At 57.4% G+C, this 26372-nt stretch overlaps 1 protein-coding gene across 2 annotated transcripts; it reads left to right on the top strand.

Annotated features, from left to right (window-relative positions):
- The first annotated feature begins 968 nt into the window (after positions 1-968).
- On the top strand, positions 969-24759 carry PPP5C (protein phosphatase 5 catalytic subunit). Of its 2 annotated transcripts, XM_065898553.1 has the most exons (13): positions 969-1151; positions 7398-7639; positions 14859-15006; positions 15693-15814; positions 18672-18737; positions 19056-19154; positions 20074-20179; positions 21559-21701; positions 21806-21893; positions 22769-22809; positions 22904-23082; positions 23988-24069; positions 24238-24759. In XM_065898553.1, the coding sequence occupies exons 1-13, from the start codon at positions 1031-1033 to the stop codon at positions 24298-24300; spliced, it is 1500 nt and encodes a 499-aa protein (XP_065754625.1). In that variant the 5' UTR covers positions 969-1030; the 3' UTR covers positions 24301-24759. The 2 variants fall into 2 exon arrangements, with proteins under 2 accessions (XP_065754625.1, XP_065754626.1); XM_065898554.1 differs by lacking the exon at positions 18672-18737 and having other exon boundaries at positions 1031-1151; positions 24238-24300.
- Positions 24760-26372: the final 1613 nt, after the last annotated feature.

The following is a 26372-nucleotide window of genomic DNA, read 5'->3' as shown; positions in this document are numbered from 1 at the left end:
GACCTCTGCAAATCTCAGTGTCCTTATCTGTAAAATGGAGACGACACTAGTATTTACCTTCTCGGGTGATTCTTGGATGTGGTAGGGTCAGATTGCCAGGACAAGAAGTTTTGGGGGTGGGAGAGCTTGTGCTATCTCCAGGAGAGGAGCCAGAGCAGGGCCTTAAAGGATTTAGTGCTACAGTTCGGTATTGAGTAGCGGCTGTGGGTTTAGGAAGGATAGTCTGGAATGGTGTACCGTGAATGAAGACTGGGGATGGGAGTGGCATCTGGAGATGTTGCCTGAGGCTAAACTACTCAGGGTCTCTTAGGTCATCAGAAAAAGTCTGGGTTTTCTCCTAAGGGCACCGAGGAGCCATGGAAGGCTGGTGACTGGGGGGCGAGGAAGGAGAAAGGAGGTGGTGCAACAAACTTCTAAGCCTAGCTCAGGGCTAGGGGATCCAGGGCACCTTTAATTAATAACTTAGAAACACTGGCCCTTTCTGGTGTTGGTTTGAGAAACCGCCCATTTTTCAGAGAGAGGTAAGTGAGGCCCTAGAGAGGAAGGGAAGATTTCTTTGTTTAAGGTCACGCAGGTAGACTGACAGAAGGGTTTGACCCCCCGGCTCCGGTTCCGCGTTGGGCACGGTGGTGCCTCGCAGAAAAGCCACACCCACCAGCAGCATTCGCAAACCACCTACCAACGGGAGAAGACGGCAGGGAAATCCCACTTTAAGACCCCGAGAAACTTCTGCGGCTCGGAACATGCAACTTTGGGAGACGGGGCCACGCCGGGCCTTTTTTGCCCGCGCGCCCCTTTTCGCCTTCCCCATTGGCTCATGCTAGGAAGGGCGCCGTCAGGGGGCCCTCTGGTCACCTTCTCCGCGCGCTCTATGGCTAAAGCGCCCTGCGCAGGCGCGCGAAGGGAGCCTTCAGGGCCCGCGCTTTACGACACTTGTGCAGCAGCGGCAGCGGTAACTCGGCACTCCTTCGCGACGATTCGGCCGGGTGCCGCTGGCCGCGGTTGCCAGGGTGGGGGGTCGCTTTGCGGCATGGCGATGGCGGAGGGCGAGCGGACTGAGTGTGCTGAGCCCCCCCGGGACGAGCCCCCGGCTGATGGCGCTCTGAAGCGGGCAGAGGAGCTCAAGACGCAGGCCAACGACTACTTCAAAGGTGCGCCCGCCCTGGAGGGAGCGAAGGAGGGTGGAGAGCGGCCCAGGTCAAGGGGTGCCGGGCCCGCGCGGAACCATGGCAACGAGGAGCGCCAGCCTGGGCGCGGGGCAGGCACTACCAAGTGACTGGGCGTGGGGAGGCCGAGGATGGCGTTACCAAGGGGCGACAGAGGGGCCTTCTGAGAGAAGGGGTGACACCTAGAAGTGGCGTACGGAGCGGGTGCTAAGCGGGGAGACTGAGGAAGGCGCTTCCAAGTATGAAACGGGAGGGGGACGGGAATGAGGGCACTACCAAATGTGAGACCCCAGAGGTGCCAGCTTATGGTGAGACCTGAAGAGGGCGCTACCAAGTAGTGACATGGGGCAGGGCAGTGATGGCGCTACCAAGTGGAGAGACACCAAGTGGGGGGGAGGGGGGAACTGTCCCAATAGAGCAGGAAATCATGGGAGTGGAGAATAGATCATTAGATGGGAGGGAAAGGAAGTAGGAGATTTGGGGTTACACCAGGAGAAGGGAGGTTCTGGGAGTAGAGGTGAGGCAATCCCAAGAATAGTATGACTTAGGATCTTGGGAAAGAAAGGTGTGGGGTACCCATTCATTCATTCATTCATTACGTTTATTGAGCATCTGCTATGTGCTAAGGACCATGCTCGACGTTAGGGATGTAGCAGTAGATGAGACAGATGTAGCCCTACCCTTATATAGCTTGTAATTTAGCAGAAGACTCAGACATTGAGTAAACACACAGATAAATATTAAAATACTTAGAAGCTGTGATGAGTCCTTTGGAAAAACCCCAACGTAGTATGAAGTAGAGAATAAGGGTTAGAGGCTAGTACTTTAGAGAGAGCGGTCAAGGAAGATCTTACTGAGGAAAAGGCATTTAAGTTTAGAAAGAGAATTGGGAAGGAGTGTCCCAGGTGGGTGGAGCTGCCTGTGCAAAGGCCCTGAGGTCGGGAATGAAAAGAGACTGGCTGGCTTGGCTGGAACTTTAACGAGTTAGTAGGGAAACAGGTACAAGATAAGCTTAGGACAGGGGCCAGTTCATGTAGGGTGTCACAAGTCACTGCATAGACTAGTGTGGATTTGACTCTGCTATCCAAGAGGAGACATTGAGTAGGTAGACGGGCCAGTCTGGAAGTCTTTGGAGAGGGATTTGGGTATGATCAGCCTGTGGGTGGACTGGAACACCCTGGGAATGGATGAGGTCACCTCAGAAGAGAAGGGGCCTAGTACGGAACCTCAAGGGATTCTAATGTTTAGAACAGAAGAGGCTGAGTAAGAGTGGTCAGTGAGGTGGAAGGAAAATCAGGAAAGTTGAGAGAAGAGAGTGCATCTAGAAGGAGGGGCTCTACCTGAGGTCGGATGCTGCCAAAGCGAGCATCGAGCATTGACCATTGGATTTGCCTCCATAACATGTTGGTGGTCGCCTTGACCAGAGCAGTTTCTAGGGGGTGATAGCGATGGTAGCCAGAGGGAAGGGCGCTGAAGAGTGAATGGGAAATGAGGAAGTGGAGACAGCAATTGTTGACAAGGGTTTTGAGAATTTTGGTTCTGAGGGGGAGTGGAGAAATGGGGGGAGGGTGCTTTTTTTTAAGGATAGAAGAGACTAAGAGTATGGTCCTACAGAGAGAGAGTTGATCTTGCAGGAGAGAGAGGAGACCTACAGCAGCAGAGCCCTGGAGGAGGGGTGGGGCATGGGAGGAATCCAGAGCATTAGTGGAGAGCTGTCCTCTGGTGGGAGCACGAACAGATTTTAAGAGTGGGAAAGCCAGGTCAGGCCAGAGGAGCGAGAAGGAGGTGGGGCTGGTGAGAGGTGGGGCTGGTGAGAGGTGAGGCTGGAAGGTAGATCCTGGAGGCAGGTCAGTGACGTGATCCCAAGGGTGGTAGGAAGCCAAGGAAGGTTTGAAGAGAGGAGCAGCACTGTCTGATTAGCGCGTTTGAAGGTGATCCCCCAGCGGCCTCGTAGAGACTGGACCCAAGGGCGAGGCTGGAGACCAGGAAGGAGACTAGAATGGTGGACAGGTGAGTGGGGAGGGGGGTGGTGCCCGCTAGGCGGGAGAGACGGAAATCGACTCAAGAAATGTTTCAGAGGGAGAATGACAGCGGCTGCCTGGAGAGAGGGAGGAGGGAACCCCAGGCAGGAAGAGCTGGATGACAAAGGCCCAGAGGTGAGCCTGGCACCAAGGAAGTGAGTGGGGCTGGAGTGTAAGAGGCCAGAGGAGTTTATGGTGAGGCTGCAGGCAGGAGCCCGAGCTTTCCACTTGAGGACCCCGAGGAGCCGTGGATGGTTCTGAGTGGGGAAGGACTGGATGGGGTTTGTGCTTCAGGAAGGCCCCTCGGGAGCGGCAGGAGGGGGCGTACGCTGGGAGAGCTGGGAGGAGGCTGGGGCAGGAACCTGGGCAGGAGAGGGTGAAGGCCAGACCAGGGCAGAGAGGGGTTCTCAGGGTGGAAGTGAGAGAATAGACTTGAGAGATGTTCCGGAGGCTGACATGACAGAACAGGGTGACTGCAGGTGTCCAGGACAGGGTCCAGTCTCCAGCTGGGGGTGGTGTGGAAGGTGGGGCTGTTCCTGCAATGGGGCTCGAGAGGAGCAGCAAGTATGGGGGTGACGCTGTGGCGAGGGAAGAATTCTGGGAAACGGTAGGCCGTCGGGAAGGGCTCCTTGCCCTCCAGGACCTGGGATCTGAGCTCTTAGGCGGCCTGAGACTGGGCAGGTAGCCAGCGGTCCTGGCACGGAGCTGGAACGGAGGGGAATGCCCCTTCTGGTCCAGGTCCCTCGCTGTTTGGCAGGCAGCTGCAGGCGCAGAGCCCCAGTCTCCAGGGCTGGGGGCATAGCAATAAAAAGAATAATTACAGCTCGCCTGAATTGAGCCCCCCATGGTGGCCAGGTACCACTTTGTTTAATCCTCCCCCAGGCACTAGGTAGGGGCGGGCCTGTTTGTTTCTAGAGGAAGCTGAGGCTCTGAGAAGTGAAACCGCTTGCCCAAGGTCAGGGTGTGTGAGCAGCACAGCCCGGATATCCCCCTTCCTCACCACGCGCTTGGTACCCACGTTCAGAGTCCTTAGCCACAGCCTCACCTGGAGCCGTCCTGGCCCCAGTGGGAGAAGAGGGGCCCCAGGGGCTCAACATGGTGGGAGAAGAGGGGCCCCAGGGGCTCAACATGGTGGGAGAAGAGGGGCCCAGGGGCTCAACATGGTGGGAGAAGAGGGGCCCAGGGGCTCAACATGGTGGGAGAAGAGGGGCCCAGGGGCTCAACATGGTGGGAGAAGAGGGGCCCAGGGGCTCAACATGGTGGGAGAAGAGGGGCCCCAGGCCCCCCGCCCCCATCAGCATGGCTGGATCACTTCTGTGAACTCAGGCCTGTTCCAGAGGCCCTGGTGGGGCAGAGCCTGATCCCCAATGTCGTTCAGCTCTCTTCCCCTCTTTCTGGGCCTCATTGCCCCCCACCCCCTTCTGTAAAAAGAGAGGGGTTCTGTTTGACCCCCCAGGAGGCCTCTGAGTCTAAGAGTTTGTAGACAGGCTTAAGAGCTCAGGCTGCCTGGGTTCAAATCTTGTTACTTCCTCTTACCTGCTGTGTGACCCCTGGGCAAACCTTAACTTCTCTGCGCCTCAGTCTCGTCCTCTAAAATGGGGCCTCTCTTGAGGATTAAATGCGTTCATATTTGTCGAGCACACAGAGCAGGGCTGGGATCTGGTGCCACTGGGTGGCTGTGCGAAGCACAGGCCCCTCCTGTTTGCTCTAGTCTCTTCTTCCTTTCATTTAGTCATTTATTCACTTCTTTTACAAGCCTCTGCTGACCTCTTTCTCTGCTGTAGCCACATTTCATGCAGGAGTTCCTTTCACCCTCACAACCAGCCCATGAGGCAGGGCCGATTGTGGTTCCCGCAGTTCAGATGAGCAAGCTGAGGCTGAGAGGGGGAGGCTGTCTGCCCAAGGTCTCGTGGTCGGGATCCTCAGAGCCAGATGTCCGGCTCCGAGACACCAGGCTCCCCACCCGATGCCGAACGGCCCGGCAAGAGCACTGGCCAGTCTGCCTCTGGAGCCCAGCCGGGAGGCTGGAAGGAGCCCTCGAAGGTGTTGGTGTTCCAGGGAGGGTCAGTCAGACTTGGGCTGCCAGCTTCTGCCCTTGCGTGTTTCTGGGAAGTCCTGGGCTGCCCTCCAGTGCTCACCATCCTGGGGGACACACCCATCACCTAACGGTGACTACGCAGAGGGGGCAGGGCTGGCATAGGGGAGCCCAGGGGCCGAGGCAGCCGGAGAGGTGCCTGATCCAGCCTGGGTGTCAAGGAAGGCTTCCCAAGGGAGGTGACACCCGAGCCATTTGAAAGATTGCCAGACGTCAGCCTGCAGGAGGAATCGCTGTTATATTGTTCCTGGCATCTCCCAGCACCTGGCTTCTTTCTCTAGTGTAGGTGTGTCCTGTCTTTCTCTTTCTTTCATTCCTTCCTGCCTTCATTCAGGAACCATTCATGAAGCCTGGAATCCTCTTCTTCCATTCTTTTCACCTGGCTCACTCTTTCTCCTCCTCCAGGTCTCAGTTCCAGCATCCCCTCTGGGTTGCCCCAGTTGTAAAACACTCTGGGTCATCACTGCCTGGGGGTGGATCTGTGTGTGCTGTGTCACTCCCACCCCGCAACTGGACTGTGAGCCCCAGGAGGGCAGGGCTGGGGGCTGCTGTGTCCTCAGACAGGGCAAGGGTTCAAAGAAGTAAGACAATCAGGGCCCCTGCCCTTATGGGGCTTAGGTTCAAACTGGGATGATGGATTATAAGCAAACAAAGGAAAACCATGGTTTATCAGATGGCTCTGGAGAAAAGAGTAGTGGAAGTTAGGGCAGGAATTTTCATTTTAGGCTCAGTGTCTGGAGGACTCTGAAACTTTAGACCAGAGAGGGCACATAACTTGCCCAAGGACACACGGCTAGTAAGGAGTGGAGCCAGCAATTGGGCCCAGGCTACCTGCCCCTGTGTCTGTGCCTGTCTCTATGCCAGGCTCCCACTGAGAGGCCACCTGGTACTGAGGATGAGAGTGGGAGCATTTGGGTCTTGGCCTGGCTCACAATTCCTGCCTGCCACTTTGTGTGTTGGGGTTTCCCTCCTAGAGCCACGCCTGGAAAATGGGGCTAATGCAGCTGTCCTCGGGGTTGCCGTGAGGGTTCAGTGAGGCGACTCATGCACCAAGAGCCCCACGTGGCACCTGGCACATCATGGCCTCCGCAGTTAGGGCACACCTCCTAGCTTCGGCCTCCTGCCTGTTGAATGGCCATATGGGCAGGACCCAAGACAGCTCTGCAGATACAGACTGAGTGTTTGACCTTGAACAAGACCTCTGTGGCTTGCTGTAAAGTGAGCACCAGATGGTGCTTATGCCGTGGGGATGCGAGGATTCCACAGGCTGAGATGTAACGTGCAAGGCATGGCCGTAGCTCATTTCAAATAAAATTGACCTTTCCCCTTGGCCAGGTGTCACATCCTGTCACTCCACACTTAGAACATTGATGTCCACACCCAGCTCTGGCTGTGGTCTTTGGGATCTGTCCCGCCAGCCTCCCTGCCCTCATATCCTGCCCTCCCCCAGCTCACTCCACCCCAGCCACACCACCCTCTTGCTGGTCCTGGAACATAATGCTCTCTCACCCCTTCCCCTCCCCCCCCCCAGGGCCTTTGCACCTGCTGTTCCTTCTGTTGGGAATGCTCTTCCTCTGGTCTGGTTTGTCGCTTCCTTTGGGTCTCTGCTGAAGTGTCCCCTTCTTGAGACCTAAGTAGGTTTTAACTTCCCCACTTCCTATTCTACTAGAACCCCTCTTTGGGCTTGTTTACTTGCTTGGGGGGCTGGACAACCAAGGGGCTCAGGGAAGACTCACACTTGCTGGTTCACAGCCCAGGTCTGGCACTCAGTAACATATCCTCTCTGGGCCATGGGGAACATTCAGTAAGACCCTCCTGAAGTCCTGGAAGAAGTATTGTCCACCTGGGGCCTTGGGGGGTGATGGTTGGGTGGATGGGTGTGTGGAAGTGATTTGGGGTCTTAGGGATTTGGGCCTGAGGAGACAAGGCCTGTGCTAGGGTGGGACAGGCCAGGATAGGGAAGGGGGGTGGGCTGAAGAGACGTTTCTGAGCTCGGCTGTGGACCTCAGTTTCCCCATTTGTAAATTGGGGGACCGGGCGAGTACCCAGCCCAGGGCCCCTTCTGGCTGGGCGGTGGCAGCCTTGCCTCACGCTCCTCTTCCTCCGTCTTCACAGCCAAGGACTACGAGAACGCGATCAAGTTCTACAGCCAGGCCATCGAGCTGAACCCCAGCCATGCCATCTACTATGGCAACCGCAGCCTGGCCTACCTGCGCACCGAGTGCTACGGCTACGCGCTGGCCGACGCCACGCGGGCCATCGAGATGGACAAGAAGTACATCAAGGGCTACTACCGCCGGGCCGCCAGCAACATGGCATTGGGCAAGTTCCGGGCCGCCCTGCGCGACTATGAGACGGTGAGCCAGGCCTCGGGGCGGTGAGCCGGCTCCCAGCTTCTGAGCCGGGCGGGTGCTGAGGGCCGGGTGGGGCGGGCTGGGGGAGGACGGCCTCTGTGTGTGCGGCTGGACTAGACGGGGGAGGTGTGAGGGGCATTCACACGTTTACTTGCGGCTTGCTCATCCCACAGCTGCCAGCCGGGCTCGTAGCCCAGCTCTGCCATCGTCACCTGGTGACCCGGCCTCTCTGTGCCTCCTTTCCCACATCTGTGAAATGGGAGGACAGTAAGACCCACCTCTCAGGGTTGCCGTGAAGAGTAAATGAGCCTCTGCTTTCCAAGTGTTTAGAACTGCCCCTAGCATGTAGTCAGTGTTCTGTAATAATTAACTATTATGATAATTGTTGCTGTTATTGTTGGTGAACAAGAGGCACACAGCTCTTCTGGTGGAGCTTATAATTCGGAGGAGGGCAAAAAGCAAACCCGTCATTGTGAGGGTACACAGAATCGTTGCAGGTGAGGATATGGGCCTGGGAGGAAATAGACGAGGGTGATATGCTGTTAGAGGGGAGCAAACGGGGAATGTGTTTTAACGAGGTGACAAGGGAGGAGACCTAGAGGACGGCAAGAATTCACCAGTTCACTCGCTCGTCTGCCACCCCATCACTGTAACTGCTCTGATGATAACGACAGAGTAAGGACTCCCAGAGCACACGCCTTCGGGCCAGGCATGTTCGATACCCTTCTCGTCATCTGGCTGAGGGACTCGTGCGGCAGCCCTGTGAGGTGGGAACTGTGATTACTCCCATCGTACAGATGGGGTGACTGAGGCCCAGAAGGCTCAAGTCCCCTGCCGACCAGCACGCAGCAGGCGAGTGGCAGAGCTGGGATCTGAAGGCAGGCAGCCCAGCCCTCCGGCCCACGTCTTTCCCCACTCAAGAGAGTCACTCCTTGAGAGTAGGGGTTTTGTTTATTCTGGTCATTGGGGTGGTGCTTGGCATCCAACAGGGGCTTAGTGTTCATTGAATGAATGATCACTCTGCCCCCGCACCCGGCACTCCCTCCTTTCATTTCATTCGTCACACACGCTGAGCAGCTTCTGTGGTGTCGGGAGAGGCGGCAGGGGAGGCTGAGAGCCACAGGCTGCAGTTGGAGGGAGCCAGGGCAGACGGTTGGGGCTGGCTGCTGGCCCGGAGAGGAGGGCGGCTGTCAGGCCAAGTGTAGGCTCCAGCCAGGCGCTGGGCCAGGGGCACCTGTGTCAGGGTCGGGCAGAGGCCTGGAGGAAGAGATAATTCAGAGACTGAGGGGCGGAATGGAGGAGGGGGCTGGGGTGACCCCCCGGGAGGAGGACGGAGGAAGGAGCAGCAGAACAGAGCCCTTGCAAGCGTGGGCTCCCAGGCCGTTCCCCAGCCAAACGTCTCCCTTGTCTCTTGGCGTCCTCATTTGGAGAATGGTGACAAGAGGAGTGGCCACCTCCTGGGCAGCTGTTGGGCTCTGGTGAAGTGGTGTGTGTAAAGATCATAGGGCTGGAGGGCTCTGTAATGAGTAACTCGGAAGACAGGTGGGGTTGGATGGGGACAGGGCTTTCCTGCAGGTCCCCAAATGGGGGGAGGGGCCTGGAGGAGATGGGAGGGGGCAGGAGATAAGAGGAACCCCAAGCACAGGTCTGCGGCACAGCTCTGGCCCAGACTGGGGCCTCGCCCCACATATTCCATGAGGCTGAGAGGTCACTTGCAACCGTCTTGTGGGCATACTGCATCTGAGTTTTCTCCCGGGCCTTGCGGATGCCCTGGGGGCCGGGTCACGGTCCATTTCCCTGTGAGGGCTCTGCCAGCAGCCCTGGGGAGCCCCTGCACGAGCCTGAGATCCTTGCCCACCTGGGCCAGCCGCCCGCCTGCAGGCCGTCCTTTCTGACGCGTTTCATCCGACTCTGGGTGCAGGGCAGAGGGCTGGGCCCTGGGGTGGCTCCCCATCCAGAGTCTCTACCTCCAGGGCTATCTTGTGACGTGCTGGAGTTTCACGGAGGATGTGCCCAGGCCCCCTCTTAAGTCATGGCATCCTCGGAGGCGGAACCAAGATGTGACCTTGGTTAAACAAAGAGCCTGAGGCTCTGTCTCACAGCAGCCTGGGCCCTCAGGTGAAGGACCTTTCTTTTCTCAGCCTCAGTTTCCTCACCTGCATACTTACTGTGGGCCTAGCTCTGCTGTGAGCTCTTGACGTGCTTTTTACAAGAAGGAAAATGCGTTCAATCTGTTCTGCAAGAAGGAGAAAGAGGTCTAGAGAGAGGAAGTCCCTCCTCCAAGGTCACCCGGCAGCGAAGTGGCAGGGCTGAGACTTGAACCCATAGTCCATGCTTGTAATGGTTAGTGGGCCGTGAAGTCAGTGTAACAGTTTGAGACCAGCACTTCTGTCTTCATCAAACAGAATAGAGAAGAAGACAGCAGTTCATTGTTTGGAGGAAGTACGTATATATTCGGGAAAGAGTATTTTTCATTTATGTGAATACGGGTGCGTATTAGGTGTGATAAAATATATATTTCTTACTGTGAGTCATAGTCTCAAATTCTGAAGGTCACTCATGCAGGGGCTGGAGGCACCGGCTCCGTGGTCAGGACGCCCGGCTATGAGCTGTGTATCTCTGAGAGCTTTGGATCTTCGGCCTCAGTGCCCTCATCTGTAAACGGAAGGTAACAGCAGAGCCTGCCTCAGTGGCCTTGTGAGGATTCGGCAAGAGTAGTACGTTCAGAGTAGGGCCTGCCCCTGCTCAGTACTGGGTGCGCTTTCTCCTGTGGGTGTCTGGGGAAGAGGCTGCGGCCCCCAGGAAGGGCCGTGTGCAGACACAGGGCCTTGTTAGGGGGCGGGGACGTGGGGGCACCTCTCTTCTGCTCTCCCTCCAGGGCAGGAGCTGATCTCCCCTTTCCATGGGTCCATGTTGAATCCCCCCACCAATGCCCCTCATCTCCAAGCTCATCCTTTCCGGGGGACTCTGGCTCCAGGATTCCCCGCCCCCTTATTGGGTCCTCTTCTCAGAAGATTCCACCTGTGTTCTTTCCCGTCTGTGGCTGGAACTCAGGTGGTGAGTCACACGGGCCCGTGCCGGATCTGGGGGACTCCTTCAGCACTCTTCACCCTCTCCTGGGATTTTTGGGGTTTGGTTTGTAATATGGTTTGCATTTGGGTTTCTTCTTACAGCATAGCCCAGCACAGTCAGTTAGCAGTGCGTTTTGCCTCACTAGCCTGTACGAACGCCCGTTCCTCTAAGGTGTGGACGTATGATAGTGACAGGAATGGTCACAGCTGACACCTGACACGGCGCTCTCAGGGGCCGGGTGCGCTGGTGACCTTCGTGCTGTACAAACTCATGTGACCTTCATGACAGCCTTACGCAGTGGGGACTCTTACTATCCCTGATTTACAGGTGAGAAGACCAAGGCCCAGAGAGCAGTCACTGCCCCAAGGTCCCGCAGCCAGGAAGGGACAGCCTGGTCCCAGACCTGTCGGCATAATCATCGCCCTTAGCTCAGACAGCGTACTCCGATGGTCTCACTCTGATTTATTATGGAAGGAGTGTTGGTGTGACCTCCTAGATGAATTCACTGGAGGGTCTCGACCCATGGGGTGAAAACCCTAGTGTCCTGCTTCCCACTGCCTCCCCCAGACCCCTGGCTTCCTTGGTTGCCCATGTGCCACTGGCAGGCGTGGCCTCTCTCTGGGCTGCATCCCATCACCTCTACATTGGAAATAGTCATAATGGCCCACCACCCATTGTCATGTGGGTCCCCTGAAGTGAGCTTTTGCTCCCAGACTACAGTCCTCCTTCACCTCAGTTGTAAACCCGAGCCGTTGTGAAAAATAGTCTGGTAAGTTTGGGCAACTCATTTGGTGGCAAAATCTGATCTGAACTGATAGGCCGTTGATGGTCTTGTTTGCCCCCATGTAGTGCGACTAGAAGTTTCACTGCAGAAACGGGAGTGTGTGTGGTTACCAGGTGCCACCCGGACTTGCTGGAGGTGTCCTGTAACATACAGCACGCGGGTGCACTGTGTCACCTTTCTAAAATCCGAAGAGTTCCCAATTCTCAAACACGCGCAGCCCCCGTGGCTTCACGTGGGGATCACAAGCCTATGTTATCATTTCATTGATTCGAGTCGTTGTAGTTAACTGCCTGTGAATACTCCCAGCTGAAAATACCACTTTTTAAAAGCAGCTTTTTATTTTGAGAACGTTGTAGCTTCACACGCAGCCGTAAGAGGTAATACAGAGATCCCACTCTCCCAGTTTTCCCCAGTGACGTATCTGGCATCACTATCAGAATCTGGATACTGACACGGATACAACCCAGATCCCACTTTTTTTTTTTTTTTTTTTTTTTGCGGTACGCGGGCCTCTCACTGTTGTGGTCTCTCCCGTCGCGGAGCACAGGCTCCGGACGTGCAGGCTCAGCGGCCATGGCTTACGGGCCCAGCCACTCCGTGGCATGTGGGATCCTCCCGGACCGGGGCACGGACCTGTGTCCCCTGCATCGGCAGGCGGACTCTCAACCACTGTGCCACCAGGGAAGCCCCCAGATCCCACTTTTTAAAGAAAAGTCCAGCATTCGCTTCTGACCCAACAGGCCTTGGGACCCACTAGGCCCCTCCAACCTGGAGCAAACGACCTTCCCCAGGAGCGGGAGCCTGGCAGGGTCACTTCCCTTTCCCAGCCAGGCAGCCAGTTATAGTAGCAGTCGCAGCAGCCCCAGGCCCTGGCACAGGCACTCGCTCGCTGCTGGGCCCTGTGATGGGCCTGGTGTTAAATTCTCACAGCCACCCTCCACCTCTCCAGCCTCCCTCGCTTTCTAGAAGCTGAGGGAGGCTGGAGAGGTAGGGCTGCCTGCCCTGGAAGGCCTGGATGCAGACCCTGGAGGCCTGGCCCCAGAGCCTGCACTCATGACCACGACGGTGTCTCCCTGGAGGCCGCGCAGGGCACCGTGGGGACAGTGGCAGCGGTAGGGAGGGGAGCACATCCCAGCGTGCTGGGGGAGCAGGATCTCAAGCAGCGAGAGAGCTGAATCCTGGCTTCTCGGGTCAGTGACCTCACCTCTCTGGGCCTCAGTTTCCTAATCTGTCAAGTGGAGATGTGATAACATTACATAGAGCTGCTCTAGGATACAGTGAGCAAGGTAATTGCTCACAACATCAGCCGTGTGGTGAGCGTTCGAACACTTAGCTGTGTCCCGGTGCCGCTGCTCCTGTCGCTGCTCCCACCCCTCTGTTCCCGGGGTCGTCGGCGTGTGCCTGCATCCTGCACCCCAGCCTCTGAGCTGTCTGCAAACAGGGTAGTGGCTCAGAGGGAATGCTTAGTGGGGCATTTGTTCACAGCTGGGACTCGGCCTCAGCCTTGCCCTCGTGGCCATGGCCGCCTTGCAGTGGGGAGGCAGACCCATCTCCAGCAGTGCTCCGGGCTGGGGCGGGCGGGGGGAGCCCAGGGCCCTGTGTGAGCCCAGAGGGGGTGCCTGACCCAGCCTGGGGGAGAGGGGAAAGGGGAGCTGAGACCTGGAGGAGGAGGAGGGGCTAGAAAGTCGCTGGAGGTAGAAATGAGGTGCTCTGGGCCGGGGGCAGCCTGTACGGGGCCTGGAGTTGAGAAGGAGCTGGTGCACTTGGGGACTTGGGAGTTTGGTCTGGCTGGTAGTGCTGGGCAAACAGAGAACGTGGAGGGGTGGGCGGGCCTCTGTGGGCCAGGCCCAGTGGTGGTTTGGACTTCGTCCTGCGGTGTGGACTCGTAAGGTCTCCTTGGTGGGGAGGACTCCAGGGAAGGTCTGGTGCTGCCTTTCTCCCAAGCCTCGCACCGCACCCCTACCCCGGGTGGAGCTGCCTGGCAGGGTGCCCTAGCCTGAGCCTGCCCCGAACCAGCTTCCTGCCCCCGCTCCTGGCCTGCACGCCCATTCTCAGGGGCGTGAGCCACACTGACCCTCAGGGGTTATTAGCAGATGCCTTTTCCCAGGCTTCTGACTCACTCTGCCAGGCTTTCCGCCGGGGGGCATCCCTGCCCTTGAGGGCCAGCCCTGGCACACCCCTTTCGGGCCCCCCCGGCACAGGAGCTGTGGGAGTCCGCTCCTGGGGAGGCCAACAGGGTACGCAGGTCAGGCAGGGTCCACTAATAGTTACAGGAATAGTTACAGGAACAGTTACAGATAACTAAACTGAGGCTCAGAGGGGTGAATTCACTTGCCCAGGGTCACCCAGCAAGTAAGTAGCAGAGCTGGAATCTGAATGCAGCCCTGCCTGCCTCTCAGCTTGGAGGATCAGAGCTTTTAGGAAGCAGGGTAGAAGGTAAGGAGAGCGGAGAGGACAGGCTCCTTTTCCTGAGAGCTAAGTGTGTCCCAAAGCCGTATGCCTGCCGCTTCTTCCATACGATCTCATTTAATGAATGCAGCAGCCCACGAGAGAGGGCATTGAAGAGCAGCCTACGCTAATGTGGACTGGACTCCCGCCTGGCACCGCTGCACACACTTCACAAGTGTTCACTTGTTTAGTCCTCCCAGCCCCCTAGGGTAGAAACACTGTCACCTCTACCTTACACAGGAGGAAACTGAGGGAACTCACTTGTCCTGGGTCTCCCCAGAGCCCAAGGTTGAAAAAGGGCCACGTCACCACGAGGTGCCCGCTGCTGCCCACAGAGCCTAGGCTGCATGCCCCAACAGCCCTGGCAGGTGGAGCCTGTCATCTCCCCCATCTTGCAGATGAGAAAACTTAGGCTCAGCGAGTCCGGGTTATCCAGCAAGTCATTGCCTCTTCGGATGAGTCTGGGCTGTAAATTATGACTTTGGATCCGGCCCACCCTTTCCTGTCAATCCCACCCTCCTTGGTATTGACTGTAACGGTATCAGTAGAGTGCACCTCAGCCCGCTCTGATTCCAGTGAGGAAGCTGAAGCGGGGCCAGTTTTATTCTGATGATGGTCAGAGCTAAGATTTATGAAGAGCATCTACGTGGGTTAGCACGTTTACGCACCCGGCAGCCCTGTGTGGGCAGCTCTGTCAGGCCCAGTTTGGGGATGCAGAAGCTGAGGCCTAGAGGTGAAGCAAGCCCAGGCTTGCACCCCTAGCGCACCCAGCACGGGTGCTCTGCTCAGCAGTCGTGAAGCCCCGGGCCAGGCAGGCCAAGGGCAGCCGCGGCGTCCCCGTCTCCCTATGGCCCCGACCCCGGCCTGGGTGTTGATGCCTCTTTCCTTCCCTCCCCTCTCACCCACCCACGCACCCAGGTGGTGAAGGTGAAGCCCCACGACAGGGATGCCAAGATGAAATACCAGGAATGCAACAAGATCGTGAAGCAGAAGGCCTTCGAGCGGGCCATCGCAGGTGACGAGCACAAGCGCTCCGTCGTGGACTCACTCGACATCGAGAGCATGAGTGAGTCAGGCCTGGGTGCCCCGCTGTGCCCGGCCCAGAGCGTTCCTCGTCTTTGCCTGAGCCCTCCATTCCCAGTGCATGCTGGGGCGCAGGGGGGATGGGGCTCAGTGGTGCCTCTGGTGCCCGTCCCCACACGCTGTTGCTCCTTCACCTGCGCTTCTGGGGGCTCCACAGTCCAGAGCTGGGTCTGGAGGTTCCGGATTCGGGCGAGCTTCCCTGCTGTACCACCCACCCTGCCCTCCACAGTTGCATTCACCCGTCACGGGCCTCCTGTGTCTGGTTTGTCCATAGGTCCTCTGGGCGCTCAGCTGAGTCTGTCATTCATTCCACAGATGGTTATTGGGCACCTAATAGGTGCCCCTGTTGTAGGCACTGGGGATACAGCTGAGAACAAAACAGTCCCTGCCCTCCTGGAGCTGGTGTCCTAGTGGGGAGAGAGGATTGACTAGTTAGTTAACAGTGCTAAGTGCTATCAAGTCCAGTCCAGGAGAGGGCCTTTGAGCTGACCTGAACGGAAGGAGCGGGCCATGAGAGGACCCGGCCGGGGAGTGGCATCTTCTCTCACTCCATCCCCCTCTCAACCTGTGTGTCCAGCGCCGTCTGCCCCGTGCCTGGGAGCCAGGCCCCACTTCCCACCCTCACAGTGGCCATGGCCACTGACTCTCATCCCCCCATTCACACACCAGCCATCGAAGATGAGTACAGCGGACCCAAGCTTGAGGATGGCAAAGTGACAATCACTTTCATGAAAGAGCTCATGCAGTGGTACAAGGACCAGAAGAAACTGCACCGGAAATGCGCCTACCAGGTAACGCCCCCGTCGAGGGCTGAACACACCTGGGACCCCAGGATAGCATCACAGCCGGGCCTGAACCCCATCACAGGGCGCGAGAGGAGAAGGGCGGTACCGGCAGTGAACACCTGCTGAGCCCGTGGTGTGCCTGGCACCCTGCGAATGAATGCTTTATTTCTGGCATTTCCATTGGGTTATTTTTTTCAATAGCTTTCATCTCTCTGCCCCATATGTTCGTGCATGTCATTTACCTTTTCTGCTAGATCCTTTAACACATTTTTTTCATAGTTATTTTAAAGTCTCTGTCTGGATGTTCCACCATCTCTGGGTCTGCTTCCGTTGTGTGCTCTTTGCGTCTTATAATTTTTTATTGTATGCCAGACATCTTGTGTAAAAGAGTAGTAGCGACTGAGACAAAACTTCCCTTCAGGAAACGGCAGGACCTGATTCTGTCGGGCTGCTGTTGTGAGGGTCTCTGTCCATCTCATCTGCCGTTTAGGGGCAGGTCTTACTGGACTTAGTTCACCGCCGGTTTCAGGTGTCTTCAGAGTGGAATCAGGACTCTCCCGTCAGCAGGGCTTGGGATCTTAGCCCTGGCAGAATCCCAGGGATGTCTTTATGCTGTAAAGTCTCCAGCTTTTGGAACTGGAGGAAAGCGCTCTGATTTTCAGCCCTGCTGCCAAGATGGGGCGGCTGGGGAGTTCTCTGCCTTCCAGTCTCACCCCCACTTTTGTGCCTCAGATGGCCTCTCTCCACCACGCCGCCTTGCGCCTCGCCTTCTGGGTGGCTGTGGGAGAGAATCTGAGGGCGAGGGTGGAGGCCTGCGGCGGGGCCCCTCAGGGCTCTGTAATGCCAGCCCATGCAGGCACGAGGGTTCTGCTGGCTTTCCCTCAGCCTTGAAGGGTCTTGCCCTCCTGGCGCGCTGCCAGGAGGGATGCAGTCACGGCCCCTTTCTCCCAGGGAAGGGTTTCTCGCCGTTACTGCCTGCAGTTTGATGAATTTAGGTTTCTTTGTGTCCTTGCTCTCAGATGTTTCAGGGGTTGTTTTGTTTGTTCCTTTGTTTTTTTTTTGGCTTGTTCTCGTCATTAGGGCAAGAATGACAGCCTTGCACAAATCTTTACATTCTGACCTGAAGTGGACATCTCCTACTTTTTTTTTTTTTTTTTTTTTCCAGGCCCTGCTGTGCAGCTTGTGGGATTCTTAATTCCCCGACCAGGGATTGAACCCAGGCCCCGGCAGTGAAAGTGCCAAGTCCTAACCACTGGACCACCAAGGAATTCCCTCCTCTTCTCTTTAACACTCTATTTTCCCAGCTTTGTATTTAGAAAATTGTCAAGCCTACAGAAGAGTCAAAAGAACAGTGCGGTTAACATCATACCCCTTTCACCGAGGTTCACCGTTAACATTTTGACACATTCACTTCATCTTTCTATGTATATGGGTGTGTATATACACATACACTTTTTTCTTTTTCCTGAACCATTTGAGAATAAGTTGCATCATAATCTGTATCCCCTAAAAACAGGACATTCTCCTACGTGACTATGATTTAGTCATCCCACCTTAGTAATTTAGTACCAATACAATAATACTGACTAATGCAAACAGTCCACAGGCTGTCCATAAGATTTGCAAACACTGTCAGGTGTACATGACATTGTCAAGGTCATCTTCAATCTGAAAGAACTAATACTCTGTGTTTCTAGACAAATATTTTAATTTTCCCCAGTTTTTCCCTCCAGACATTCTTTTTAGCTGTTTTTTTAAAAAAAAAAAAAATCCAAAATCCGGGAAATTCCCTGGCAGTCCAGTGGTTAGGACTCTGTGCTTTCACTGCCGAGGACCTGTGTTCAATCCCTGGTTGGGGAGCTAAGAATCCCACAAGCTGTGCGACGTGGCCAAAAATAATAATAATAAAATATAAAATAAAATCCAGAATCCACTGAAGGATCAGTTACTGCATATGACCTGCCTTTTTAACCTTTTTTTCACCTAGAGCAGTCTCAAGCCTTTTTGGGAGATTTTCGTGACATTGACATTTAGACGTTTCCAAGCCAGTTGTTTTATAAAATGTTCCACATCTGGCTTCATCCTGTGTGTTTCTTCATGATGCTGATCGTTTTTGTTTTGTTTTTTTTAACATCTTTATTGGAGTGTCATTGCTTTCCAATGGTGTGTTAGTTTCTGCTTTATAACAAAGTGAATCAGCTATACATATACATATATGCCCATATCTCCTCCCTCTTGCGTCTCCCTCCCACCTTCCCTATCCCACCCCTCTAGGTGGTCACAAAGCACCCAGCTGATCTCCCTGTGCTATGCGGCTGCTTCCTACTAGCTGTCTGTTTTACATTTGGTAGTATATATAAGTCCATGCCACTCTCTCACTTCGTCCCAGCTTACCCTTCCCCCTCCCTGTGCCCTCAGGTCCCTTCTCTATGTCTGTATCTTTATTCCTATCCTGCCCCTAGGTTCTTCAGAACCAATTTTTTTTTTTTTTTAGATTCCATATATATGTGTTAGCATACGGTATTTATTTTCCTCTTTCTGACTGACTTCACTCTGTATGACAGTCTCTAGGCCCATCCATGCTGATTGTTTTAAGAGAAACCAAGAATCTAGGTTTTCCCATGAAATAATCCTGATGTTTAAATACCGCATGGGACACTCGGGTCACAGCTCAGGGGCCGCCTCTGTTCCCGGCCAGCACCCGCGCAGCCAGGCCTCCCCTGCCCCTTCCTCTCCTCTCCCCTCCCCGCCTCTCCCTCACCCTCAGCCCAGCAGCGTCTCCTGGCCAGTACAGTCTCTCTGGGGCTGGGGTGGGCGGCAGGCCCTCCAGCTGGCCCCACTCACAGCCTGCCCTGCCTTCCAGATTCTGGTACAGGTCAAAGAGGTCCTCTCCAAGCTGAGCACACTTGTGGAGACCACGCTCAAAGAGGTGCGCGCTGGGGGCAGTGTGCGGGCAGGCGGGCCGGGGCGGGTGGCTCCCTGGCTGGGGAGGGGCCACGGAGCTCAGAAACTCACAGACCCACCGGGCTTGGTCTGCCTTCTCTCTCCCTGACGTCTGCCCTCCTCCCCGACCCTGTCTCTCTCCTCCTGGCTGTCTCTCTCCTCCCCTCATTTCTGTGCCTTACGCCTGTGTGTTTTGCACGGTTCTTCTCGGTCTGCTGTGACCTCTCCCCGCTCCCCTCGCTCCTCCCCGCTCCCCACATCTCTCTCTGGGCCCCTCCCTCTCCGGTGGCCTCTTTTCTTCCAGACAGAGAAGATGACGGTGTGCGGGGACACCCACGGCCAGTTCTATGACCTCCTCAACATATTTGAGCTCAATGGTTTACCCTCGGACACCAACCCCTACGTATCCTTCCTCGGAAGGGCAGGCCCCTCCCCGGCCCCGCCTCCCGGGTATGGGGTGCAGGAGGGAGAGGAACCCCTGCCTGGGAAACAGGCGTGAGCCTGAGGAGGGAGAGGCCTGCGTGCTTGCTCTGGCACTGAGTGGGGGTGGAGCGGCTGGCGGCCTTGCGCTCCGGGCTCTGGGGCCAGACCGGTCAGGGCCAGTCCCCGCCTGCTGTGTGACCTGGGCAGGTGGCCAGTGTGTCCGAGCCCCAGCTTCTCCCCAGCTTGAAAGAGGGCTGGATGTGTGTGGTACAAGAGCACATAGGTGGGGCGCCTGGCCCTGCCCACACCTGGCTTCCCTCTTGGTTGTGCCGTTTTCCAGCTATGGCTGTGGCAGGTCACTTCACCTCGCACTTCCTCGGGTTCCTCGTTTGTAAAATGGGGAGAAGAGATAGTGGTAAAGTGGGCTTCCCTCATCGGGCTACTGAGAGGAATAGTGTGTTAACACCTGTGACGTGCTCAGTGGCCCACGGTCCATGCTGGATAAGTATTTGCTCATGTTATAACTGCCTGATGAATGGCCACTGGGTGGGGCTGCCAGGCCTGTGCAGTGTCGGGTGGGAGGGCCTGTGTCCCATTTGCCCTATGGTTTTGGGCCTATACTGGGGGGAGAGCTGAAGCCGGCTGACCACCTGGGGTCTCCCGCTCTGCCATCAGTTTCCCTGAGGAGCAGACGAGGTTGGAGATCTTAGTACCATCCCGAGGCTCAGAGGGGCCAAGCTGCTGGGCCAGACCTACACTGTGAGGAGAGACGAAAGCCCAGATGCCCCAAGCCCTGCTGGCGTTCTCGACCCCGGGGCAGTGCCGACAGGAGCCGGGGTGTGGAGGGGCTGAGGAGGGAGCAGTCCCCCCCCCCACCCTTGTTTTCCTTAGCAGGGCAGATATTTAATGGCGACTTCGTGGACCGCGGCTCCTTCTCTGTAGAAGTGATCCTCACCCTTTTCGGCTTTAAGCTCCTGTACCCTGATCACTTTCACCTACTTCGAGGTGAGCTGGAAGGCAGCAGGGTCTGGGGTCAGTGTGGGGACCTGGGCAGAGCCCTCGCTTTTTCCTCTGTGAGCCTCCCATTTCTTACCTAAGAAGTGGGGACACCGGTTGCAGGTGTGTTTGTTTTGTGTCTTCACGGAGATCATGCACGGGCCTGCCCTGTAAGGTCGGGCAGGTTGTGCACTGTGCAGCGGTATCGCGTTAATGGAGCTCTGTGGGCCCTGGTGAGGACTTGGTCATGGGAGGGCTCTGAGCAGAGGAGGGTCAGGGGCTCTCTCTGGTGTTAAGAGGATCCCTTGGGCCTCCGTGTGGGGAACAAACCAAGGGCTGAGAGTGGGAGCAGGGAGACTGGTGGTGGCTGGACCCGGGTGGGAACGGTGGTTGGATTGGGGCTCACTTTTCAAAGTAGAACCCAGAGTGTTTGCCAGTGGGCTGGATGAGGGTGTGAGAGAAAGAAGGGGTCAAAGGGGGTACTCCAAGGTTTTGACTGGAGCATCTGGAGGGCTGTGGCTGCCACTGACAGATGGGGGGACAGGAAGAGCAGGGTGTAGGCTGGAAGATTGGCTCTGGACGTGGCTGTGAGACTGAGAGATGTCTGGGGGCACCCGGGGGGCTGTAAAGTGTGGGTTCCTCAGCGTACGTGTGGTATTGGGCAGGATGAGGTCACCAGGGAGTGAGGGCCGCCGGTGGAGGACCTGCCCGCTGAGAGGTGGGGCGGTGAGCGGAAGGCGCAGCCGGGAGAAGGGGGGAACCAGGAGGAAGTGAGGGCAGCGGGCTGGGTTGGGGGCTCCTGGGGGCACGAGTGCTGACACCGGGCAGGTTCACAGCCAGGTTCGGGGGGTTCTTGCAGCAGGACCTGGCGTGTGGCAGACGCTCAATGAGCGCCTGCTGCAGCCGTGGGGGCCTGGCAGCTTCCTTGTCTCCCCCAGGCCCCAGGAGGGAGGAGTGAGGTTGCGGGTGGGAGATAAAAGCAGGGCGTGGGGCCGGCCCACAGCAGGCGTTCTGCAGGGGGCCGCCTCTTCGTCAATACCTCCCCCTCCTCGGTACTTCCTGCCCAGAACGCACGGCCAGTCCTTCAAGAAGGAGCCCAAGGCTCACGGGGCAAGGGACAGGCCTCTGGTCACTTGGGATCGGGGCCAGGGCTGAACCCAGGCCTCACCCACTCCGTGATGATCAGTGCAGGCCTGGGCCTTGTGGCCATGTGCCTTCTCAGCCCGTTTGCCCCTCTAGAAAGGGGCCGGGTTTCTGGGAGGGACCAGTGAGCTGCTGTGTGGATGCCATTGGCTTGGGGCCACCAGGCTATCCTCAGCCTTGGTCGGGGTCTGAGCCAGAGGGCACCCAGCGGTGCTGAGGTTTCTCTTTGTCCTGCTGTCGGCCAGGCAACCATGAGACGGACAACATGAACCAGATCTATGGCTTTGAGGGTGAGGTGAAGGCCAAGTACACAGCCCAGATGTACGAGCTCTTCAGTGAGGTGTTCGAGTGGCTCCCGCTGGCCCAGTGTATCAATGGCAAAGTGCTGGTGAGGCAGGCCCGCCCCCGCCGCCGCTATGAGGTGCAGCGAGTCAGAGGGTTGAGGTGTGGCTGGCCCCTGCCCTCACGCTGCTGTTCCCACCTGAACCCCAGATCATGCACGGGGGCTTGTTCAGTGAAGACGGCGTCACCCTGGATGACATCAGGAAGATCGAGCGGAGTCGGCAGCCCCCAGATTCAGGTGACTGGGGAAGGCTGGGGACAGCCCCTCCCTTCTGGGGCTCGGGGCCTCCAGCCCTGCCCGATGGGCTTTGCGCCCTCGGCAAGAGACAGCAAGGCTGAGCCTCAGTTTCCTGACCTGTAACGTGGGTCAGTGCACCTCCCTCGTGAGGCAGTGCTGGCCGGGGAGCAGGAGTGTCCGCAGCACACAGCGGTCATTTCTTTCTTTCTCTGTGAGCTCACCTGCTGCCGCTGGAGTGATGTCATGGGGACACACAGCAGAGTGTTAGCCACACACAGCTGTGGGGAGAGGGCGTGTGTGGAGTGGTGAGGTAGCGGGCCGTGGGAGGGCCTCCTGGGGGCACCACGCGCACACCGACAGGGCAGGAGGAGGAGGTGCCTTCTCGCAGGAGTGCGGCCGGGCAAGCGCGGGGCGCGGAGGGGCTGGTGAGGCCAGACCCTGTCCGGCCTCACAGGTCCGGGTGAAGAGCTTGGTCTTTGTTCCTAGGGCAGGGGGAGCCACAGAGGCTTGAGCAACAGAGGGACCTGGTCAGAACTGCAGTGTTAAAAGCTCCCTCCAGGGACTTCCCTGGCCCCAGGGAGGTCCAGTGGTTGGGACTCGGCGCTCCACTGTAGGGGGCTCGGGTTGCATCCCTGGTGGGGGAACTATGATCCTGCGTGCTGCGTGGTGCGGCTAAAAAAAACAACAACAAAGAAACGTTCCCTCCAGCTTTGGGGCCCTAATGGATTGAATGGGGTCTGGTCCTGGGGGAAGGTCAGCGGGGAGGCGAGCAGCGGCTCAGAGTCCCGTCTCACGTGCCCCATGCCCGCCCTGCGGCAGACGGCCCCTCCCCTGCCCTCCGTCAGGCCCCGACGCTCCCCTCTGCTCCCTTCCAGGTCCCATGTGCGACCTGCTCTGGTCGGACCCGCAGCCGCAGGTCAGTCTGCCCGGGGCCGTGGCCAGCAGGTGCGGGCTGTGGGCAGAGCGGGCGGGTTGGAGCAGCAGGCACCCTGAGCTCCCTGTCTCCCCAGAACGGGCGCTCGGTCAGCAAGCGGGGTGTGAGTTGTCAGTTTGGGCCCGACGTCACCAAGGCCTTCCTGGAGGAGAACAACCTGGACTACATCATCCGTAGCCACGAGGTCAAGGCCGAGGGCTATGAGGTGGCGCACGGCGGGCGCTGCGTCACCGTCTTCTCTGCCCCCAACTACTGGTATGTCCCCACCTGCGCCACCCATCTGGTGGTTTTCTTTTTTTAACTTTCTGTGATAGAAAATTCCCAGGATGCGTAAGAGTAGATAAAATAGTATGATGAACGCCCACGCACCTGTCACCCAGGTTCAGCAGTTACCAGCTCTCACCACCCCTACCGTGGGCTATTGTAAAGCAAACCCCAGGCATTCTCGCTTCTACCCGTTGTTGCCCTAGTATATTTCTGAAAGAAGGAAGTCTTCTTTCCTGTGTATAATTGTGACACCACTGTCACACCTTCTAAAGAGTCACCTGAACCCAGCCAGAGTTCCATTTCCCCACGTCTCTCATCAACATCTCATTTTAGTCGATTTCTTCCAAGCAGGACCCAAACAAGGGCCACGTTTTCAGTCTCCTGATCTTCGAGTTGCCTGTTCTTCTTGCCCTCCCCCTTGCTGGTTTTTGGTTGAAGAAACCAGAGTCTCTTGTGCTCTGGCCGTTCCATCCCCAGGTGGCCGGACACCACGTTCCTCTGTCCCCTGTGTTTCCTGTTGACTAGAGCCAGGGCATGGTCAGCCTGGAGACCAGGTTTTGGCAAGAGTCCTGCCTCTGTGGGGCTGCCCGTGCCCTCTGCCCATCCTGTCAGGAAGGCCCTCTGCCGGCCCTGCTCCCTGGGCCCTCTCCTCCCCGCCCCCGGCTCCCACGTGGCCCTCTTTCCCCCTCATCCCCACGCCTCCTGCCTCGGCCCCCTGGGCCCCTCTTCACCTGGATTCCTCTCTCTTGCCTGGTGAGCCTCTGTCTGTCCGTGTCCTTGACTCTGTCCAGGGCTCTTCTCCCTCCCTCTCCCCGCCCCACCTCCTCCTTGATGCCCCAGGCCCACCCAGCCTCTGATGGACCACACTGGCCCTTCTGCCCTTGTCCCCGCAGCGACCAGATGGGGAACAAAGCTGCCTACATCCACCTCCGGGGCTCTGACCTGCGGCCCCAGTTCCACCAGTTCACAGCAGTGGTGAGTCACCCCCTTGGGTCCCCTGCTCTCCCTGGCCTGGGCCCCGGGGGCAAGAGGCTCTTATGAGTGCATAACAGCTCTCAGGGGTAGGGCTGGCTTCTGCATCTGGTGCTCCACGTGCCGGCGCGTTTCTGTCTGTGTCTGACCTGTGTGCCTCTGGTTTCTCAGCCTCATCCCGACGTCAAGCCCATGGCCTATGCCAGCACGCTGTTGCAGCTGGGGATGATGTGAGGCCCACGCGGCAGGGGCCCTGCTCCCTGTCCGACCCCGGGCCCGGCCCAGGCAACGTTGGAACCCCCTTTTACTTTGTAAAGTTTGTATTTATTCCCCTTTAGGTTTGCAGAGGGGGTGGGGGGCTGGCCAGATGGTCTGCTCCCTGGACAAAGAAGAAGGAGGTGGAGAGGCGGAGGGTGGGGCACTGAGCCGGCATTCTGGAGGGAGGCCAGCACTGCTGGGGGGGCGGGGCCCAGAGGCTTCCCCGCCCCCTTGCTTGTGTGGCCCCTCCCCTGCTAAAGCAATAGGTCCCCGCCAAGGGAAGACCCCTGGAAGGAGGGTCATCAGGGAGGCCTCACCTGCACCTCACCCGCTCCTGGCAGCCCCAGGGCGGGGCTAGGCTGGGGCTCACCCCCTTCCCGGCTCTTTTATGTCTGTAATTAATTATGTTAAAATAAAGTCATTATTGTAAGTCAGCTTGTCTCCAATGGTGGAGCCTCGGGAGCTGCTGGGATGGGGGTGACCGCTTCATAAAGTCCCATCCCCTCATCTCTCATCTCCCTGGGGCACCCTGGAGCTGGACAGGCCGGTCTTGGGGCCAGCCAGCCAAGCAGCCCCTTTGCCCATCATAGTGGGCTCCTGAGGGAGAGTTCTGCTGCCTGGGACAGAGAACCCCCATCGACGGCTCACGTGCAGGTGGGGAGACCAGGGCAGAGCAGAAGCTCCTCCTTCCCTCTGCCGATCCCCGTCAGCAAGTGTTCACTGAGGCTGCTCACAGCCCAGTGGGGCAGAGCCCTCTTGGGCAGGCCAGCCTCGGTCCTTATATCACGCAATGAAGCAGACGTCTCCACCCGCCGTGGAAGACTGGAGGTATTTTCTACCACTTCCCCTTTTAGTCTCCAACAGAGGTTACTGCTGAACCCCATTCAGGCTGCTCTCCCTGGCTTGGGCCACTGGAGAGATGTCTGTTTTTGAGTCTGAGCTCTTTTGGATCCACCTTTTCCAGATGACAGCAGATGGAGGGTGGAGTCCGGTGAGTACCTTGACCCCTCAGGTGCCGCCCCCGCCCCCCGACCCGGGGGACAGAAATGAGGTGATCTCAGTCCTAATTCTGTTTTGGCATTCAGAGAGGTCCTGCGGGTAGGTCCTTTTCTCCACGGCAAGTCGGTGTTGCAGTGGGTGTGAATGAACCACCTTCCGGGGGTATGCACTGGGCTGTCCTGAGGAAAATAGGCACGAGTCCCAATGTGCCAGTTGCATTTACTTCCCATGGGAAACAAGTGTTCTGAGGAGTCCTTCAGACCTCCAGGGGGAATTCCAGCAGGCGAGGCACCCGGCGTCCGGGTGTTGTGATCACTCCTGCTGGTAACCCCGGAGTTCAGGAGTCCCCAGGCCCACCCTCATGTTCAGTCATTTGCTAGAAGAACTCACAGAACCCAGGAAAGCTGTTATACGCACCGTTAGTTTATCACAGCAAGGGAAAAAAAAAATCAGCAAAGAGAAAAGGCCCACAGGGCGGAGCCCAGGAGAGATCAGCCGCGGGTTTCCGGTTGTCTCTGCCAGTGAAGTCACACGGATGGCGCTGCTTTCTCCCAGCAACCATGTGACAACACGCACAGGGAAGGTCACCTGAGCCTTGGTTTTCAGGGTCTTTACTGGGCTTGGTCACGTTGGCCACCCATCCCACATGGCTGACCTTAGTCTCCAGAGAGACTAGCCGATACCGTGTGGCCCAGGGTCCCCAGCATAAATCTCGGGTACGTATAGGCCACCTGGATAAAAAAAGACCCTTATCTGGGAGGATGTTCCCAGGGCTTAGAGCCCCGCCTTGGCCAGACCTTTCTTTGGGTGAGGTGAATCCTTTACTGCATAGCAAACCCTAAAACTCACTTTAAAAGCGCGCACACACACACACACACACACACACACACCCCTCCCCCCACCCCCATCTTTCTCTGTTTCATGGGTTGACAGGGCGGCCGTGCAGTTCTCACTTGAAGTCTCAGGCATTTGTGGTCGGTCAGGTGGCCTCTGGGCCTGGACTCACCTGAAGACTGGCCTGGCTGGACGTCCAGGATGGCTCACTCCCA

The sequence above is a fragment of the Phocoena phocoena genome, chromosome 20 (genome assembly GCF_963924675.1).
Source record: "Phocoena phocoena chromosome 20, mPhoPho1.1, whole genome shotgun sequence".
Classification (NCBI taxonomy): domain Eukaryota; kingdom Metazoa; phylum Chordata; class Mammalia; order Artiodactyla; family Phocoenidae; genus Phocoena; species Phocoena phocoena.
Note: the sequence above shows the minus strand (reverse complement) of the source record. Positions and strands in the feature narration are given on the sequence as shown.